This window comes from Castor canadensis, chromosome 10, assembly GCF_047511655.1.
Source record: "Castor canadensis chromosome 10, mCasCan1.hap1v2, whole genome shotgun sequence".
Classification (NCBI taxonomy): domain Eukaryota; kingdom Metazoa; phylum Chordata; class Mammalia; order Rodentia; family Castoridae; genus Castor; species Castor canadensis.
In genome coordinates, this window is record NC_133395.1 from 107,514,156 (window position 1) to 107,535,730 (window position 21,575).

Here is a 21,575-nt window from a genome sequence, read left to right on the forward strand (position 1 = left end):
TCACATCTTTAAAAAAAAAAAAAGTCAGGTGCTGACCGTAAATCAGAATTTCAACGTGGATTCACAACAAAAAGCAAATATCTAATTTATTGAATAGTATTAGGACCATGCTGTAGGGTGCATTGAAGAGAAAAGTTTTTTTTGATGTACAGTGGAGACCTTGATCCTCCTAACCATTTCTCTCTCTCTCTGGTTTTGACCTTCATTTTAATCTAGGATACTTCTGTTCTCATTCTGTTGTTTTATTTATCCCTTCCCTTGATTTCTGAGACTCGAGATCCATAGCAAGGCATAGAACAGGTGGTTTGCTGAGGAAGATAGCAAAACCATTCTGAGGAGAAAATTTTCAGACACATCAATTATGTTGTGTAGCTCAGCAATAAAGTTGAGATGTATAGAGGCATTATAAAGAAACTGGACAGGAAATTTACTTTCTTGAACCTGGTTTCTTAAGATTTCTAGCTCATTCTCCAGTGACACACTTTGAAGCCTTTAAATATGCTTATAGTGAGAACATTTAGGAGAACCAACATAGGAATGTTCCAAGTACATACTGCTACTAAGTGCTGGTGGGAAAAGTTGGGCATTTTTTTCTCTCAAAGAGTCTCTTGTGGCTTTATCCCTGTTCAGAGGTCTGAGTTTCTTTCAAAAGTTCAAGATTGATTTTGGATGGAGAAGCTCAGTGAAGGATTTTCTAGTCAACTACAAAACAGTCTTTGTTTTGTTTTGTTTGTTTGTTTTATTATTCATATGTGCATACAAGGCTTGGGTCATTTCTCCCTCCAGCCCCCACCCGCTCCCTTACCACCCACACCACCCCCTTCCTCCCTTTCCCACCCCCTCAATACCCAGCAGAAGCCATTTTGCCCTTATCTCTAATTTTGTTGAAGAGAGAATATAAGCAATAATAGGAAGGAACAAGGGTTTTTGCTGGTTGAGATAAGGATAGCTATACAGGGAGTTGACTCACATTAATTTCCTGTGCATGTGTGTTATCTTCTAGGTGAATTCTTTTTGATCTAACCTTTTCTCTAGTTCCTGGTTCCCTTCTCCTATTGGCCTCAGTTGCTTTAAGGTATCTGCTTTAGTTTCTCTGTGTTAAGGGCAACAAATGCTAGCTGATTTTTTAGGTGTCATACCTATCCTCACCCCTCCCTTGTGTGCTCTCGCTTTTATCATGTGCTCAAAGTCCAATCCCCTTGTTGTGTTTGCCCTTGATCTAATGTCCGCATATGAGGGAGAACATATGATTTTTGGTCTTTTGGGCCAGGCTAACCTCACTCAGAATGATGTTCTCCAATTCCATCCATTTACCAGCGAATGATAACATTTTGTTCTTCTTCATGGCTGCATAAAATTCCATTGTGTATAGATACCCATTTTGAATAATTCAAATCTTCTTTAAGTTACTTTAACTTAACAATTTAACCCATTAATTCTTTTAAAAAAATACAAGTTTCTTCCATAAAACTTTTTTGAAAGAAACAACTTGTACCATGAATGAAAGAGAAACAGAGAGAGAGAGAGAGAGAGAGAGAGAGAGAGAGAGAGAGAGAGAGAAATTGGCAGTAATAAGGAATATATTTATAGACTCATATTTCACCTCCTTCGAATTTCAGACAACTTCCTTTTCAACTTAAAATTGAAAAATGTGACAAATGTAAGCCCTTACCAACTTCCCACTTGAGAAGGCTGTTGTCTTCCCTCTCCATTTTTCCAATGACATACCAGATACACGCCATCCAGTGTGCAAGGAGTGCAAACATGGACATGAGCAGGGTCAGGACAATTGTGCTATGTTGGGAATAACGGTCCAACTTCTGCAGGAGACGCAAAAGACGCAGCAGCCTTACAGTCTTTAGGAGATGCACGAGAGATACCTGTGGTAGGAGACAGAACAGCATAGGTTGGTGCATGGGTTCAATTCATGGCATGGCATATGCTTTAATTTACAGCCATTCTGCAAAGTTCTTGAAATTAAGTATAATAGTGGTTTCAATTCTATGGTCATTTTTATGAGTGCCTCTTTGTTCTTGATATATATAAAGAGGTGACAAAATAATGGGAGACAGGCTAAAGAATAGAAAAAGGAAGATAATTTAATTTCTTTGAGCAAAGACTTACCTTTCTTTTCCTCTGCCTTTCTGATTACATACAATTTCATGTATTCTGATACACAGCTGGGGCATATTATGGTATGAGGTCTGAACTTAAGATGCCTTCAGTTCCATACACATTTTCTTCTTCCTTCCTCCCTCTTTCCCTCCCTCTTTCTCTTCTTCCTCCTTCCCACCTCCCTTCCCTACTCCCTCCTTCCTTCTTTCCTTCCTTTCTTTTTGGCAGGACTGAGGTTTGAACTCAGGGATTCCTGCTTGCAAAACAGGCACTGTACCATTTGAGCCATATCTCCAGTTTATTTTGCTCTGATTATTTTGGAGGTGAGGACCTCTTGAACTATATGCCTGGGCTATCCTTGAACTGCTATCTTCCTGATCTCAGCCTCCCAAGTCCCTAGGATTGCAGGCATGAGCCACCCACACAGGGCTCACTTATATCTTTCAACTCTGCTTCCTCTTCCCCATGTAAGGGACTTGCTTTATAATTATAATTTATGTAGCTTGAATTAAGAACCTGGAAAGAGGTAATAAAAGTAATTTAAGGTTTGTTTCTTTAAGCAAGTGGATGCATAAAATTGAGTAAGTTCTGCACAAAAAGATGGTAAGACCTCTTGCCTCATGTTCTGTACTACCTTGCTTCTAATACTAACAGTGGATAGCAAAACCACTTGCCAGAAGCAAATACATTCTCAAGCATGCTTACAGTACCAAAATAAAATGGAATAGAAAGTTTTGAAACATCTAAGTCTTGACTTTTCCTGCACCCAAGTGGTAGACTTCTAGCTTGGGGTTATTTTCCTGACTTTAGAGATCAATTGAGTAATATGCACCATTGTTGCATTTTGACTAACATTGGTACATGCAACACACACTCTTTCCACATACTTAAATTGCCTTGGAAAGCATTCTAAAATAGGAATCAAAATAATTACTTGTGGAAAGACTTTGAGAAAAACTCCTTGATTTTATCTAATTTCTGGGGGAGGGAACTGGTTTGTAGGAAAGGGGGTGGTTTGTAGGCTATAACTAATTATATTCACTCTTTTACAGGATATAACGATAAACAACGTCAGCACCTTTGCAGAGATTGCCTTTGTAACTAGATGGAGTCGACCAACTTGTATTCCCTTCTTCTGTTTGCCACCTTGCCTCATCTCAAAGAATAGCATACCCAGAACAATGCCCAATGTATGATAAGAGTTCCATAAATATTTGTTAGATGAGTGAATGGATAAGTCAATTTTAAGATACACTCTAATCTCAGCATAAAATAGATATTTAATATGATTTTTCTCAATTACAATCTTGTGAATTATTCTATACTCAAATACAACACAATATTAAGGGTTCTTAGGGTACCTTACAGATATTGTGCTCTATTATTTCTTCTTGATATTCTTCTATGTTGAGTTTTGTTTTCTTCTCCCTTACAGCTAAGTTCCCATCTACCATTTTTCAAGCTGGTGTTAAGATGGTCACATGTGGAGATTTTGCAATCTCTATTTTGTCATCTGGAGGAATTGCTGAGGATGGAGCTTATTTGATAGGTGTATGCGTGTGATATGCAAGTGATAATTTCAAAATGAGATGAAGCCTGGCACAGAAATCCCAAGTGGAGAAAGTCAGCTGAACAGATGATTAACTCCTCATTTTGTCCAACCAGAAGGAGGATGTTTGAGTGAAGCACATAAGGCCTTCTCTTGTATAAGAATAATAGTCATTTGCAAAGACAAAGGACATGAGCCTGGGAGTTCAGGATAAGGCAGCTCTGGTGATTTTGCTGACATTTAAAAAAAAGTATATATATAATTTACTTTCTTCCATCAGATTCAACATCTTCCTGCTATAAATGAACTTTTGGTCTGGATGAATGATAGAGGACAGAGGCAAAGTTGATTTAAATGGAAATATGTAATCTGAAAAAAGACAGGATCCTTACGGCTCTTGAGATGCTCTTCTAAATTTGTCATTGTGAGAATTATAAGCTAGTTGTAGACTGGTGCATTTATCAAAACCCTTTATTAAATAGCAGGTTTCCCTTTTGCCAAATGGACATTACTACATACTGGCTGCCAACTTGAACATAGGGAAAGTGGGGGCAGGGAGAAGAGAAAAGGTGAACAAGCATACTGAGATTTTTCTAGATGTCATTTAGCAACATTTTTGATAGAGATGTTTCTTTTTAGGTTTCTCAATAACTGTAGGAAGCTTTTGTGCCCATTTTAGCCCTATTTTGAAATTAACTTCCCCAAAAAAGTCACTTAGATGTTAAGTGATAGAACCAAAATTTGCCTTTTCTACTCCATCACACTTTTTATGTCTTATTTATAACTTTATCTTTCATAGTGTCCTTCATAGTGGCATACGTAGTAGGTAGGAGGTTTTAGTAAGTGTGTATGTGAGCTATATTTAAAACAATTGCCATGAGCAAAAGGATGCAAGATATTTTTTGGTGATTATAATGCATTTTGATAGTCTTATATGGCGATGTACTTACTGGACACATTTTTGGCAGTACTGGGATTTGAACTCAGAACTTTGTTTTAAATCTGGAATGCAAACAGGTTGTTTATTTATTATTTTCTTTTTCTAAATCTTTTCAGTGTGAAGTGACTTATAGGTTATTCCTCATAACTTATGTTTTCTTAGGAAAAAATACACATTCAACAAGTTTTTATGTTCAAATAGAACATCTCATCCTGAGAAACTTGTTTGAGGAGGTAACAAATTTATGTTATATGCTTATATAACATAATGATCATATACTCAGTCCTGAGAAAGTTTCACTGATGAACTTTCTCCTTCCTATTTTTCTTCCTTTTTGATTTTGATCTACTCCTTGCCTTCTTAAAGTATTTATGCCAGGCTCACAAGACAGAATGATGAAAAATGGAGCAAGAAAACAGTGAAAATAATGTATTTAGCATTCACCAAAATATAGGAATTAGACTTATAAAACCTCTTTGTCCATGTTAGTTTTAGGTAATAAAGATGTTAATAACATATAAGCTTACATGTTAAATATTTTTATTTTATATATATTTATAATGTATATATAATATACAGATTTAAAATTATCCTATTTATTCAGTACTCAAAGAAAAAATGGAATATAATAAAAATCAACTAGTATTTAGCAGAAAAGCAGCAAATTCATTTTAAATAGAATTCTATTAAGCAGCATTTGTTTAACAATTTTCCAAGAGAATCCAGAAAGTTTTTAGAACATTTTGTGTATTATATATTTCTTTCAAATTCTTTTGCAGTCTTACAAAAATCTTGTTTTAAGTTATTATGCTTTCATTATAGTACTTATCTAGTCAATTTACTCTTTAAAGGCACTTTAGAAAGCCTAGATAACAATTCAGTGTGCACTGATTGATACCATGTAGTAGACTTTTCTCATAGTTTTTCTTTCAATTATAAAACTTTTAACAATGTTGATGTTCCCAACCTCCCAATTTAAAAAGAAAGAAAAAGAAAAATGCTGTTGTACAAGCAATTAACAAATGCACAAGTATGTATGAAGTAGTTGGGATTACAGTTTTACATTCACTCTAAAGTCAATAATGACTGTATCTGAAACACTGATCACTTCATTTAATCCTGAAAGCTAGACCTTTAAATTTTTAATAAAGAATATGATTTGTATGAGGGATTGTCAACTGACTAGGAACTTATTTAATTTGAACATAGTTTTTGTAAACCTTTACATGCTAAATTGTTAACTGTGGTAAAAATCACGTTAATTCAAAATTGGCCTCCTTAAAAGTCTATTTATAATGACGCACTTGATAATTTTAAGACTATCGATCATTAAATTGTAAAAATAGTTGGATACTTTCTTGTAAAGAGACATGAGGTAAGAGGTTTTGAGGAAAAAGAGAAGGTAGAAGTGGGAAAATAATTTTAAGAGAACTCTCAAGTTTTATGTTGGGCATTCTGTCATTTAAGTTTCTGTCTCATCCAACATGTTTACAAGGATTTTGAAGAAGCAGTTGAATTTCCCTTACTTTAGTTCCACTATCCCTCTTTATCTTGATCAGTCTTCAGTTGGTTTTTCCTGTGAATAATGAAATACTCAAGAGGTAGGGAGTTAAAGATCATATATGGAGAAAAAAAATCTTCAAACTCTCCATCAAATTCTTGAGACACTATCTCTTTAAGTAATACAAAGTAATTTTTACCTCCCTATAGGTGATTTCACAACAAAAGATTTGTTTAGTGAGCCAATATTTATGAAAAAGTCAGAATTTTGTACATATTAATTGTGGGTATTTAAATTTGATTTCAAAGGAAGCAACTTCCTCGGGTGGAGAATCACCTGTATGTCACCAGGCACCTCGGTATCTTTATTAAAGAGGGCACAAAATCCAAGAAGCACAAATTGCCAAAAACTTTTTAAACCAGAACATGTGAAAAGCAAACATAGGAGTTAACCAAGCTTAAAGGCTGTGTGGAAGGAAGCAATTTACTCACCACTGTGACATTAAAAGCATACAGTAGATCAAAGGGTAGGGCAGCAATTAAATCAATGATGAACCAGGTTGTGACATAGTGGATGCAAATTGATCTTGCTTCAAAGATAACTTGGCCAGACTTGCTGACATAGGTTGTTCGGAAATTTAAAATAATATCTGCTTAGGAAAAAAAAAAGATTGACAGAGGGAGAAGAAAAAGGAAGAAAAGAGGAAAGAAGGAAGGAAGGAAGGAAGAAAGGAAGAAAAATTCAGGGAGGCAAGAAAGCCAGGAAGGTGGGGGGAAGAAATTGTAAAAATTTAAACAAAATTAGGCAAACAGCAAACACTTAGGCTATTTCAAATTGTTAATATTCCAAATACTCTCCTTGCAAGATCCATTTCAATTCAACAAACAGATATCTAAGAAGGGTGAAGAAAATATTATTTTCTGAGCACCTAATATGTTTTTAACTTAGGTCCATATACTAAGGAAATTAGATAATTATAGCAATAATAAAAAATCAAATTTTACTAAATACTCATTGAACACAGTGTTCTAAGAGCTTAGCATGGATTATTTCACTTTATCACCAATATATCTCCCATGTTAAAGAGGTAGAAACTAACTCCCAGTGAGGAAAAGTCAACCAGGGTCCTATTGTCAAGAGCAGAAGAAATTACTTGTACATAGACATGATTAGTCCCACAGACAAAGCCTTTTCTAATCTCTGGGTGGATATGGAATCCATCTTTGACCTGAAAGTATTCTTACTAACAAAACACTAGGAATTTATTATTTGGATTTATAGGATAAAATTCCCCATTCTATTTTTATATTTTATGTAATAATTTTTTAACCTTTTCCTACATCATCCTTTTATCACATATTCATTGATCACTTTATAATACATTAGGTCTTCATAAGTTCTGGTCAATTGACAAAGCTATGACTAAGTGGGTCATCTTGCACTCACTTCTGATACTTAATAATAAACATCTCTGAGACTGTCATCTTACTTCCTGCATTAAGAAACATTAAGATGTTTTCCTTAATTTGTTTGAAGATTGAGTACAAGAAGGTCACAGGGAATTTCAGGATTGGTATACACATAAAAAGGGCAGTAATTATTGAGCAGTTTATGGACTGATGGCCTGATGAAGAGATTTATCCATGGAACCTAATTTTGGGGGGAATTCCTTGGTCAGTTTCTTAGGGATCAAAGCAGGAGATATGGGGAAAAAAATCTCAGCTATGAGAGTAGAAATTAAAGGAGTAATGAAGCCAAGACTAAGCTAAGTAAAGTTACATCATTATCAGATGAATTGGAATGCTCTTTATGGCTAATTTAATGCATTGAAAATAGGAATGCTATCGTATGAAGTAAGGAATTTGTTGATATCATGATCATGATGGTGACAATGATAAAAATTACCCAGGGTAATGCTCATTTCATATTTGTATATAACTTTTAATTTTCACTTCATATTTGTGAAATGGAGAATTCATAAATAACTTCTAAAGACCCTGACCCTCAGATGATCACTTCTTCTGGTGAGGGTAGAACCTGTGAACATGGTAAGATATCGATCTATGGTCATACATTTTATGGCAAAAGGGATTTTAAACTTGTGCAGCCTGCTAAGGTAAACTCTCTAAAAGAAGGGAATTTTCTTCAGCTGCTGACAAGGGATTAGAAGTCGGTGAGAAGAAAATGACTGCAAGATCATGGAGAGAAACACATGGCAGGGAACAATGACTGTGACATTGTCTTCTTTCCACATGGTTGTGGTCCTGGAGAACAAGCATGTCATTTTGCGTAGGTTGTGGAGAAGATTTGCCAATGAGCTATACTCCTAGCTAGCCAAGACTCAACACACCTTGATCTACACACAAGCCACCTCTCCTGGTGAAATCAGGCAAGTACTTTAAATCAAAGTATATGGTAGATAAAAACCCCAAGCTGACAACCAGCCTCCAAGTAGATATGGTTAGGGGTTCTGAAGACCTGCTTCTTGTTTCACACCTACAGCAACAGCAGAGAGAAAAACAAAAAGACAGTGGACAACACACCCAAGAGGGGTCTCAACATAGGCTACTTTCATATTCCTGCAGATTATACATTGTTGACAAAACTAGAGGAGTAAATATGGAGGGCATACCTCATTTACTCAACAGCCTACCACATATCTTCCGATCTACCAGAGGTATCCCAATCTTGTCAGGTCTACAGAGAAACCAGGACTCTTAGGGTCTGATACAGTATGTACTGTGTCAAAATACACTGCTTCCCATCAAAGTACAGGGAAACTACACTATAAAGAAACAACTGGAACCATATTCAATCTTTGCAATAATCCGACATCCTAAGACACATCAACAAGAGAAAGCCATTCCCTAAAAGGCTGTTACATAAAGGCGGAATAGTTGTCCATCTCAACAGATGCATAAATATCAAAACAGGAATGCAAGAAATGTGAGAAAACAAAGCAGCATGACACTTACAAATGATCATAATGCTCTAGTAACTGAATCCAAAAATCATGAAATGGAATTGCTGGATAAAGAAGTCAAATGACTTTTCTTAAAAAAAAAAAGAACAAGTGATTGAATTAAAGAAGACAATACAGGTATAAGTGAAATGCTAAATAAAAGGTAGAGATTTTTGAAAAAGAAAATCAGTAATCTTAGAAACAAAAATTTCAATAAGCCAGTTTAGCAAGAAGTCTTGCCAATAGACCAAAACAAGTAGAAGAGAAAATTTGGGGGCTCGAACATAAGGTTGATGAATTACAGCACTGTGACAGTAATAAAGGAAAAATAAGACATTATGAACAGAGCATGCAAGACCTCTGGGACAAGATTAAAAGACCAAACATACTTTTGGTTTAGAATAAGGTGTAAAGGTACATTCTAAAAGCATATAAAACCTATTCAGTGAAATAATAACAGAAAACATCCTAAATCTTGGGAAAGATATGGACACTCAAGAACAGGAGGCATTTAGAATTCCAAACAGATTTGGCCAGAAAAGAACCTTCCCACACCATTTTATAGTTAAAATGCCAAGTGTAAAGAACAAAGAATGAATACTTACAGTTGTAAGAGAGAATCACCAACTCACTTATAGAAGAAAATCTGTTAGAATAATAGCATATTTCTCAAAAAAATTTCTAAAGACCAGGAAATCATGGATTAATGTGTTTCAACCTCTGAAAGAAATAACTGCCAACCTTCATTACTATATCAAAGTTATTCTTCCAAATCAAATGAGAAGTTAAGACCTTCCAAGACAAGCATAAACTAAAGAACTCATGATTATTAAACTAGCATTGCAGAAGATACTTAAAGGAATTGTAGGCAACCCTGAGAGTATAGTAAAGAAGAAAATCTAATAAAAAAGTTGATAACCAAAGAAAAATTAGAAATAACTGAATTATAAAACAACAAAATGACAGGAATTAGTGAATATATTTCAGCTATAACCCTGAGGATAAATGTCTTAACATTTCTAAAAAATGTTTCTAATTTTCTAATTAAAAGAGTTGGTTGGCTGATTGAATTAAATATCAAGATAAAACACTTTGCTACCTGCAAGAAACATACCACCCTGGCGACTATATCCAGACTCAAAATGAAAAATGAAAGTTGGAAAATGATATTCGAAGCAAATCAACTTCTGGAAACAAGCCAGATTATCTATACTTACATCTAACCAAACAGACTTCAAGACAAAATTAGTCAGAAAAAACAAAGAATGTCACTATGTATTGCTAAAGGGAATAATAAATCCAGAAGATATAACAGTTTTAAATACATATCCACAGACCATTGGTATACCCAAATTTCATAAAAATAAACAACCCTATTATACATCAAGGGACATATATGACACAATACAGTAATAGTGGGTGACTTTAACATCCTATTCTCACCAATGTGTAGATCACCAAGACAAAAGAAATAAACAAAGTAACTTCAGATTTAAACTATGCTGTAGATCAAACAGAATTAACAAAAATCTATAGAATATTCCACCTGACAGCTGCAGAATATACATTTTTTTCAGAAGCTTATAGAACTTTCTCCAAAAGAGTTAGTATTTTAGGCCAAAAACAAGTACTTAAATACAAAAAAAATTGAAATAATTTCTGGCATCTTATCAGATGAGAATTGAATGAAACTAAAAATGAACAACAAGGAAAATTGCAAGAATTATACAAAAGAAATTGGGGGGTGATTACAATATTCATTAAATTGAATGAGAATAGAAGCACCTTATATCAGAAACTGTGAGGTACAGCAAAGGCAATTCTAGAGAGAAGTTTATAGCTTTGAGTATCTACATTAAAAAATCAAGTCAGGCATGCTGGTCATGCCTGTAATCCCAGCACTTGGGAGGCTGAGACAAGCACATTGTCCAAGTCCACTATGGGCTGCATAGCAAGATCTTGGCTCAAAAACAAAAATAAAAGAAATCCTAACCAAATAACCTAATAATCCATCTCAATTTCTTAGAACACCAACAAGCCAAATTCAAAAGTAACAGAAAGAAAGAAGAAAGATCAGGCTTAAAATTAACAAAGCAGAGTCCAACGAAATAATACAAAGGATCAATGAAATGAAGAGTTGGTTCTTTAAAAAGATAAGTAATATTGAAAATCCCTTAGCCAAATCAACCAAAAGAAAAGAAGAAGACCCAAATCAATTATTATTATTATTTTCTAATTGTTTTATTATTCATATGTGCATACAATGCTTGGGTCATTTCTCCCCCCTGCCCCCACCTCCTCCCTTACCACCCACTCCGCCCCCTCCCTCTCTCCTCCCACCCCCTCAAAACCCAACAGAATCTATTTTGCCCTTATCTCTAATTTTGTTGAAGAGAGAGTATAAACAATAATAGGAAGGAACAAGTGTTTTTGCTGGTTGAGATACGGATAGCTACACAGGGAGTTGGTTCACATTAATTTCCTGTGCGTGTGTGTTGCCTTCTAGGTTAATTCTTTTTGATCTGACCTTTTCTCTAGTTCCTGGTCCCCTTCTCCTATTGGCCTCAGTTGCTTTTAAGGTATCTGCTTTAGCTTCTCCGTGTTAAGGGCAACAAATGCTAGCTAATTTTTTAGGTGTCTTACCTATCCTCACCCCTCCCTTGTGTGCTCTCGCTTTTATCATGTGCTCAAAGTCCAATCCCCTTGTTGTGTTTGCCCTTGATGTAATGTCCGCATATGAGGGAGAACATAGGACTTTTGGTCTTTTGGGCCAGGCTAACCTCACTCAGAATGATGTTCTCCAATTCCATCCATTTACCAGTGAATGATAACATTTTGTTCTTCTTCATGACTGCATAAAATTCCATTGTGTATAGATACCACATTTTCTTAATCCATTTGTCAGTGATGGGGTATCTTGGCTGTTTCCATAACTTGGTTATTGTGAATAGTGCCGCAATAAACAGGGGTGTGCATGTGTCTCTGGAGTAACCTGTGTCACAGTCTTTTGGGGATATCCCCAAGAGTGGTATTGCTGGATCAAATGGTAGATCAATGTTTAGCTTTTTCAATAGCCACCAAATTTTTTTCCAGAGTGGTTGTACTAGTTTACATTCCCACCAACAGTGTAAGAGGGTTCCTTTTTCCCTGCATCCTCACCAACACCTGTTGTTCGTGGTGTTGCTAATGATGGCTGTTCTACTGAGGCCAATAGGAAAAGGGGACCAGGAACTAGAGAAAAGGTTAGATCAAAAAGAATTAACCTAGAAGGTAACACCCACGCACAGGAAATCAATTCGAGTCAACTTCCTGTATAGCTATCCTTATCTCAACCAGCAAAAACCCTTGTTCCTTCCTATTATTGCTTATACTCTCTCTACAACAAAATTAGAAATAAGGGCAAAATAGTTTCTGCTGGGTATTGAGGGGGGGAGAGGGAGGGGGCGGAGTGGGTGGTAAGGGAGGGGGTGGGGGCAGGGGGGAGAAGTGACCCAAGCCTTGTATGCACATATGAATAATAAAAGAAAAATGAAGAAAAAAAAATAGAAATAATGCATTAAAAGCATTTGGTACTGGAATATGCCTACAAAAATAAAATTAAAATGATCTTCACAGAAAAAAAAATGATGGCTGTTCTAACAGGGGTGAGGTGGAATCTTATGTGGTTTTAATTTGCATTTCCTTTATTGCTAGAGATGGTGAGCATTTTTTCATGTGTTAAGATCCAAATCAATTAAATTAAAAATGAAAATGGGGATATTACAACAGATACCACTAAAATACAGAGAATGTAATACTAGGGATTTGTTTTTTAAATGTGTACTCCAATAAAATATAACATCTAGAAGGAATGGATAAATTTGTAGACCAAAATTGAATGAAGGTGATGCAAAAAACTGAAACAGATCAATAACAAGTGATGAGACTGACACAGTAATAAAATCTGAGGACAAGACAGTATCACTGCTGAATTTTACAAGACCTTTAAAGAACTAATACCAATATTCCTCAAACTATTGAATAATATAGGAATGGGAGAAATGCTCCCAAACTCATTCTATGAAGCCATTATTACCCAGATACCAAAACTAAATAAGGTTTCAACCAATGCAGAAAACTATAGAGTAATATCCTCACTCACATGCAAAAATCCTTCCTAGAATATTTGCAAATCAAATTCAATAATGCATTTTAAAGATTATATACCATGATTAAGTTTGATTCATTCCAGGGATGCAAGGATGGTTCATCATACACAAATCAATAAATGTAATAGAGCACATAAGTAGATTCAAGGACAAATATCACATGATCATCTCAACTTAATTTGATCATAAAAGTCCTGAGGAAAGTAGGTATACAAAAATCATACCTCAATATAATAAAGGAAATATATGACAAACTCATAACCAATATCATATTGAATGGGAAAAACTGAAGTTATTTCTTATAAAATGAGGATCAAGACAATGATGCCCACTCTCACTATTTTTATTCAATATAGTATTTAAATTTCAGCCAGACACATAAAGCTAGAAAAAGAAATAAAAAGAGAACAGAAAAGAGAGAAGTCAAATTATCCCATTTTGCAGATTACATAATCCTACACTTAGAAGACACTAAACATTCCACCAGAAGACTTTCAGACCTCATAAACTCAGCAAAATAGCAGGATACAAAATCAGCTTATAAAATTAGTAGCTTTTTTGTGCACTAACAATAACCTTACTAAAAAAGAAATCAGGAAAACAATTCCATTCACAATAGTCTCAAAAAAAATCTAGGAGTAAATTTAAATTAGGAGGTGAAAGACCTTTACAATAAAAATTTTAAAATATCAAAGACCTAAATTAAAGAGAATACTAGAAGATGAAAAGACCTCCCATGTTCATGGATCCACAGACTTCTACTGTGAAAATGGTCATGTTACTGAAAGCAATCTACAGATTCAATGCAATCTACATCAAAATTCCAATGACATTTCTCTTAAAATTAGGAAAAGCAATCCTAAAATTCATATATGACAAAAGACTCCAAATAACTAAAATAATCTTAAGAAAAAATAGAGAACTGCTGGAGGTATTACAATACTGAAACTAGACTGCTCTCATGCTGTACAAAGATCAAAGACCTAAACGAAAGCTGAACCTTTGAAAAAAATTTTTATAAAACAAAGAAAAAGAAAAGGTGGCTCTCAATTCTTTAACCAAAAAGACATGACTTTTAGTGGGCATATGGGATTGGGAAAAGACTCTAAGGTACAGCTAAGCCATGCCTGGATTTCCTGACCTATAGAAACTGCAAGATAATAAAGAGGCATTGTCGTAAGATGTTGAGTTTGTGGTAATTTGCTAAGCAGCAATTAAAAAAAAACCTAACAAAACATGTATTATGTCATTTGGTTGTCATTACAGTCTTGTGAGGTGAGATAATGTAGGAATAATGACAAGGGATTACTTTTGTGCTCTTGTAGACACATATATTCTTAGCATGAACACAGTACTATTCTAACACTTTATAATCATAATCTCATTGACTCCTTTCAATAATACTAACAGATAGGCACTTTTATTATTCCCTTTACAGATAAGGAAATTGTGGCATAGAAGTCAAGTGACATGTCCAGAGTCACACAGATGATGACACTGAAACAGTATTTAATTTCTCAGCTACCTAGCAAAGGAGCAAGACTTAACTCCATGTCTCCTGAGCCCCAATCCAGGGGTTTGAATTTGTGCCTTCACAGAGACCAGTCATATCTCAGGTCAGGAAGCAAGTTCTGAGTGACCCCAAAAGAAAACTATCCTTGTTGTAAATCCATTGTGAGTGATCGAACATTTTAAAAGGGCTTTACTAGAAGTCGCATTTTTATTACTAGTAAAAATGTCAGGATATTTCCATTGTTAATATTGAGAATATAAAATGATGAACTTAATGGATAAGGTACTGACCTAAGATGAAAACAATCCCTAGTGATTTCATTGCAGGTAAAAAAAATCTCTGGTGGCAAAGTACCATGGCACCATTGAAGCCTGGCCACAGGACAGGGTGGAATGCCCTTAGACCCTAAAGGTGGCAGTAAACTTTTCATTCTTCCTCTTTAACTTTCTTTTTTTATTTCAGTAGTGTCGTTTTTCTTTTTAAATTTTTACTAGCCTGTATTACATGTACAAAGAGAGGGGTTTGAAATTTCCATAAACATGTAACATCCTCTTTTCTATCTAGATTCCATTAGCCCAGCAATTTACCAGATCAGACCACAACTTTTGAAGTAAAGCAGACATTGCAATTTCAGTGCCTCCAAAAGAAAGTTCAAATGAGGCACTTAGGTTTTCATCTCTTCAGTGAGAAACACAGAATTATTTGCAAATACCCTTAGTGATATTTGTTTTCCAAAACACAGACTGACATAAGTCTGTAAGTTCATTATAAAATTCAAGAGACAGTACAGTTGAATAGGACTAACTTCTAATGTTCTGTAGCACAGCAGCGTGACTATACTTGATGAGGATTAACTGAATTTTTCGAAACAGCTAATAGAGAGCATTTGGAATGTTCCCAATATAAAGAAATGATAAATGTTTCAGGTAATGGATATGCCAATTACCCTGACCTGGTCGTTACATATTGTATTTATGTAAATATGCATGATTATTATGTGTCGATAAAAATATTTTTAAAAAATGGAGGGACAAACTCTTGCCTATTTACTAGCTGATTATCCAGTCTAACACAATCTCACAGAAAATTCACTGCTGCAATCCACATACTGGAACACTACTATGAATGGAAGAATGAAAAAAGTGAATGACATTTGGTTGATTGATAAAACAAACATTTTAATGCTATGTGGCTAGTCATGTGATTGACTTAAGAATACAACAGGGGTTCAGACTTCTTACTAGAACAGGAGGGATTGAATGAGTCATTACAATACATATCTTAGAAAGCTATTTAAAAATAGGGCACCTGTGGCTCACCCCTGAAATCCTAGTTACACTACACAGCATGCAGCGATTGGGAGGAATCAGGGTTTGAAGCCACTCCAAGACAAATAGATATTCAGATTTTACCTTGAATAAACCCATCATTAAAAAGGGCTAGTGGAGTGGTTCAAGTAGTAAGAGTACCTGCATAGCAAGTATAAGGCCCTGAGTTCAAAGTCCAGTGCTACCCCCTCTGAAAAAAACCTAATTTATTGTTCACTTGAGTTAATTTGATGAAAAAAGATATGCTAATTTTAGGTTTCAAAGGGCTAACTAAAGACTTTTGTACAGAAATAGTGATAGTTGTAAAAGAACTAAAACTTTTGAAATCAGTGTGTGCAAATCTATTTTTGAGACATTTGAATATTTCAGGATTATTTTCAAGGGAAAATGTCATGATCTAAAATTTAGATCATGATCTAAAATTTAGATAGTTGCACAGTGGCTTATGCAATAATGAGTATCATTTTTGGATACCTGATTGCAAAATAAAAACTACTATTGTCATACACATAAGAAAAGGTGTGTTCTGGAGTATTTATAAAACATTTTTTCACACTCATCAGTTTTATATGGCGCCCATGTTCTCTCTCAGGTGGAAAACTATTCCCCTAAATTCACCAAAGTCTCAGAAAATTTAAGGAAGTTGACCGAAGTCATGAAGACAATAACCAACAGGGGCTAGGCTATCTTTTGATATTTTTGCATCATCTAAAAGACTATTGCACTCCTAAAAATATCTTAGAGGTAATAACAATAGGAAATGCATTTCTGACTTTAGTTGTTAAATCAAATTCAGCATTAGCACAACCCAAGTAAAAGAATATTGAATCAGTCATAGAATTAATTGTGAGAAATCAACTATCCTTGACTCTGGATATCCAGATTCATCTTTTCTCAGGACAACAGAGAACACACTCTCCCTTCCCTCTGCAGCTGAGGCTGAGGTGTTAGTGTTCAAAAACAGAACTTACTTTCTCTGCATTGAGGGCAACAAATGCTATCTAGTTTTATCTAGTTTTTTGGATGTCTTACCTATCCTCATTATCTCCTTTGTGTGCTCTTGTTTATTGTGTGATCAGGGTCCAGTCCCCTTGTTGTGTTTACCCTTGATCTAATGTCCGTATATGAGGGAGAACATACGATTTTTGGTCTTTTGGGCCAGGCTAACCTTGCTCAGAATTTCTCCAGTTCCATCCATTTACTTGTGAATGATAGGATTTCATTCTTCTTCATGGCTGCATAAAATTCCTTTGTGTATAAATACCACATTTTCTTAATCCATTCGTCAGTAGTGGGGCATCTTGGCTGTTTCCATAACTTGGCTATTGTGAATAGAGCTGCAATAAACATGGGTATGCAGGTGCCTCTGGAGTAACCCGAGTCACATTCTTTTGGGTATATCCCCAAGAGTGGTATTGCTGGATCATATGGTAGATCTATGTTTAGATTTTTAAGTAGCCTCCAAATTTTTTTCCAGAGTGGTTGTACTAATTTGCATTCCCACCAGCAGTGTAAAAAGGTTCCTTTTTCCCCACATCCTCACCAACACCTATTGTTAGTGGTGTCGCTAATGATGGCTATTCTAACAGGGGTGAGGTGGAATCTTAGTGTGGTTTTAAGTTGCATTTCCTTTATGGCTAGAGATGGTGAGCATTTTTCACATGTTTTTTGGCCATTTGAATTTCTTCTTTTGAGAAAGTTCTATTTAGTTCATTTGCCCATTTCTTTATTGGTTCATTAATTTTGGGAGAATTTAGTTTTTTGAGTTCCCTATATATTCTTGTTATCAGTCTTGTGTCTGACGTGTAGCTGGCAAATATTTTCTCCCATGGTGGTCTCTTCAGTTTAGAGACCATTTCTTAGAAAAGGTTAGTTCGAGAAGAATTAATTTAGAAGGTAACACTAACAATGAGCAAACTGAAAAAGAATGCATGAAAACAATTCCATTTACAATAGCCTCAAAAAATATCAAATACCTAGGTGTAAACCTAACAAAAGATGTGAATGACCTCTACAAGGAAAACTATAAACTTCTGAAGAAAGAGATTGAGGAAGACTATAGAAAGTGGTGAGATCTCCCATGCTCATGAATTGGTAGAATCAACATAGTAAAAATGTTTATACTCCCAAAAGTAATCTACATGTTTAATGCAATTCCCATCAAAATTCCAATGACATTCATTAAAGAGATTGAAAAATCTACCATTAAACTTATATGGAAACACAAGAGGCCATGAATAGCCAAGGCAATACTCAGTCAAAAGAACAATGCAGGTGGTATCACAATACCTGACTTCAAACTATATTACAAAGCAATAACAATAAAAACAGCATGGTACTGGCACAAAAACAGACATGAAGACCAGTGGAACAGAATAGAGGGCCCAGATATGAAGCCACACAACTATAACCAACTTGTCTTTGACAAAGGTGCTAAAAATATATGATGGAGAAATAGCAGCCTCTGCAACAAAAACTGTTGGGAAAACTGGTTAGCAGTCTGCAAAAAACTGAAACTAGATCCATGTATATCACCCTATACCAATATTAACTCAGAATGGATCAAGGATCTTAATATCAGACCACAAACTCTAAAGTTGATACAGGAAAAAGTAGGAGATACTCTGGAGTTAGTAGGTATAGGTAAGAACTTTCTCAACGAAACCCCAGCAGCACAGCAACTAAGAGATAGCATAGATAAATGGGACTTCATAAAACTAATAAGCTTCTGTTCATCAAAAGAAATAGTCTCTAAACTGAAGAGAACACCCACAGAGTGGGAGAAAATATTTGCCAGCTACACATCAGACAAAGGACTGATAACCAGAATATATAGGGAACTTAAAAAACTAAATTCTCCCAAAACTAATGAACCAATAAAAAAATGGGCAAGTGAACTAAACAGAACTTTCTCAAAAGAAGAAATTCAAATGGCCAGAAAACACATGAAAAAATGCTCACCATCTCTGGCAATAAAGGAAATGCAAATTAAAACCACGCTAAGATTCCACCTCACCCCTGTTAGAATAGCCATCATCAGCAACACCATGAACAACAGGTGTTGGTGAGGATGCGGGGAAAAAGGAACCCTCTTACACTGTTGGTGGGAATGTAAACTAGTACAACCACTCTGGAAAAAAATTTGGAGGCTACTTAAAAAGCTAATCATTGATCTACCATTTGATCCAGCAATACCACTCTTGGGGATATACCCAAAAGACTGTGACACAGGTTACTCCAGAGGCACCTGCACACCCATGTTTATTGCGGCACTATTCACAATAGCCAAGTTATGGAAACAGCCAAGATGCCCCACCACTGACAAATGGATTAAGAAAATGTGGTATCTATAGACAATGGAATTTATGCAGCCATGAAGAAGAACGAAATGTTATCATTCGCTGGTAAATGGATGGAATTGGAGAACATCATTCTGAGTGAGGTTAGCCTGGCCCAAAAGACCAAAAATCATATGTTCTTCCTCATATGTGGACATTAGATCAAGGGCAAACACAACAAGGGGATTGGACTTTGAGCACATGATAAAAGCGAGAGCACACAAGGGAGGGGTGAGGATAGGTAAGACACCTAAAAAATTAGCTAGCATTTGTTGCCCTTAACACAGAGAAGCTAAAGCAGATACCTTAAAAGCAACTGAGGCCAATAGGAGAAGGGGACCAGGAACTAGAGAAAAGGTTAGATCAAAAAGAATTAACCTAGAAGGTAACACATGTGCACAGGAAATTAATGTGAACCAACTCCCTGTGTAGCTATCCTTATCTCAACCAGCAAAAACACTTTGTTCCTTCCTATTATTACTTATACTCTCTCTTCAACAAAATTAGAGATAAGGGCAAAATAGTTTCTGTTGGGTACTGAGGGGGCGGGGGGAGAGAGGGAGGGGGCGGAGTGGGTGGTAAGGGAGGAGGTGGGGGCAGGGGGGAGAAAGGACCCAAGTATTGTATGCACATATGAATAATAAAACAATAAAAAAAATTTAGAAGGTAACACACATATACAGGAAAGCAATGCATGTGAACTCCCTGTATAGCTATCCTTATCTCAGCTAGCAAAAACCCTTGGTCCTTTCTATTATTGCTTATACTCTCTCCAACAAAATCAGAGATAAGGGCAAAATAGTTTCGGCATGGTAGTGAGGGGGTAGAGCGGGAAAGGGAGGGGGCGGGGGCAGGGAGAAGGAGGGAGAAATGACCCAAACATTGTATGCACACATGAATAAAAAAAAAGTAAACACCTGCTACTGCAAACAGAATAAATGTTAAGCCACTTCAAAAAAAAAAAAAAGAACAGAACTTACTCAGTGAACTTAGTGTTTGTAAATATCCCCTTAGACGGCTAATACAAATTCTTTTTTCAGAGTGAGGAAAGCACAGAATAAAATAAGATTGTGAAGGGAAGATGAGTTTTTCTAGACTTGTGTCTCTCCTGAGAGCATCACCGGAGCTTTACAAATACTGGAGGCAGGTGCTTCTTATTCTATGGCTATCTCACTTCCTAAAAGAGTTTTGTATGTGTCGCTAATTAAATCAATAGCCTGTTCAAACACTACACTAAGAATCCAGTATCCTCCAGACAATCATAACCCATGTGAACAGCAGCAATACAGTTTCGTTTTGAGAATCTAGAAAGCATGAATACAGTATTTTTCAAGTTCTTCCTTTGTGGAAAACCACATGGAAGTATAATAAGTACATTTTTATATGTATTTTTTCTTGATTCCATTTATTATTGATGTGTACAATTACCTGAAAGTACAAAACATGCACAGTTTGAACCAGGAAAAAATTCCCAAATCTATAGCAAATTAATTCATAAGAATTTGCCACCTTAAAACCTTAATGTCTCCATATGTTTGCATAAGCACAAACACTGTGTGGCCCATGGTACCAGTGTCCTGTGTAATGAGTAAATAGGGGAATAGGAAATTACTAAACCCTACATGTTTTTTAGCATTTCCACAAAGTTAATAATAATACACACCAACCAAAGTGAAGCAAATATAATAGAATTCTCTGATGATTCAGATCACAGGTAATTGTTTGCAAGACAACCAATTTATCTTGTCTTTCAGTTTTACAGTGCATGATTAAAACAAAGACAAATAATAGAGAGATAATGATGCACCTATTGTTTTCATATTGTTAGACCTCCAAAAATGCATGTCTCATTTCTCTCCAATGCCAAGTAGCTATGTATGTAGACTAAAAAAGGGGACGTTAAATACATTTTTCCAGTTTGATTTCCTATAGAACTATGTAATTAGAAAGTAAATAAAATGGTTAAATTTGATATGGCATCAATTAGTGGATTTCTTTATTAGCCTGCATGACAGATGGGAAATAATTTTAAAATCATATTGCCTTACTCGTTAAAAAGTAAATTAAAATAAAATGGTGTGCAGAAGAGCATATGCACTGCACTCAAATAATTAATAATTATACTTAGCCACTTCTTCAAAAATTAATTGATGTAGTACAGCATGGGTGGAGGGATATTTA

General features: G+C 35.4%; 1 protein-coding gene across 2 annotated transcripts in view; it reads right to left on the bottom strand.

The window, feature by feature from the left end:
* Nucleotides 1-21,575, bottom strand: part of Kcnh8 (potassium voltage-gated channel subfamily H member 8) — a 362,401-nt gene that overhangs the window by 118,684 nt on the left and 222,142 nt on the right. For both annotated transcript variants that reach the window (XM_074043836.1, XM_074043837.1), the window contains 2 exons: nucleotides 6,597-6,754; nucleotides 1,673-1,880 (listed from right to left, as the gene is read on the bottom strand). In XM_074043836.1, coding sequence (XP_073899937.1) covers nucleotides 1,673-1,880; nucleotides 6,597-6,754 — 366 coding nt within the window. The remainder of the gene's footprint in view (nucleotides 1-1,672; nucleotides 1,881-6,596; nucleotides 6,755-21,575) is intronic.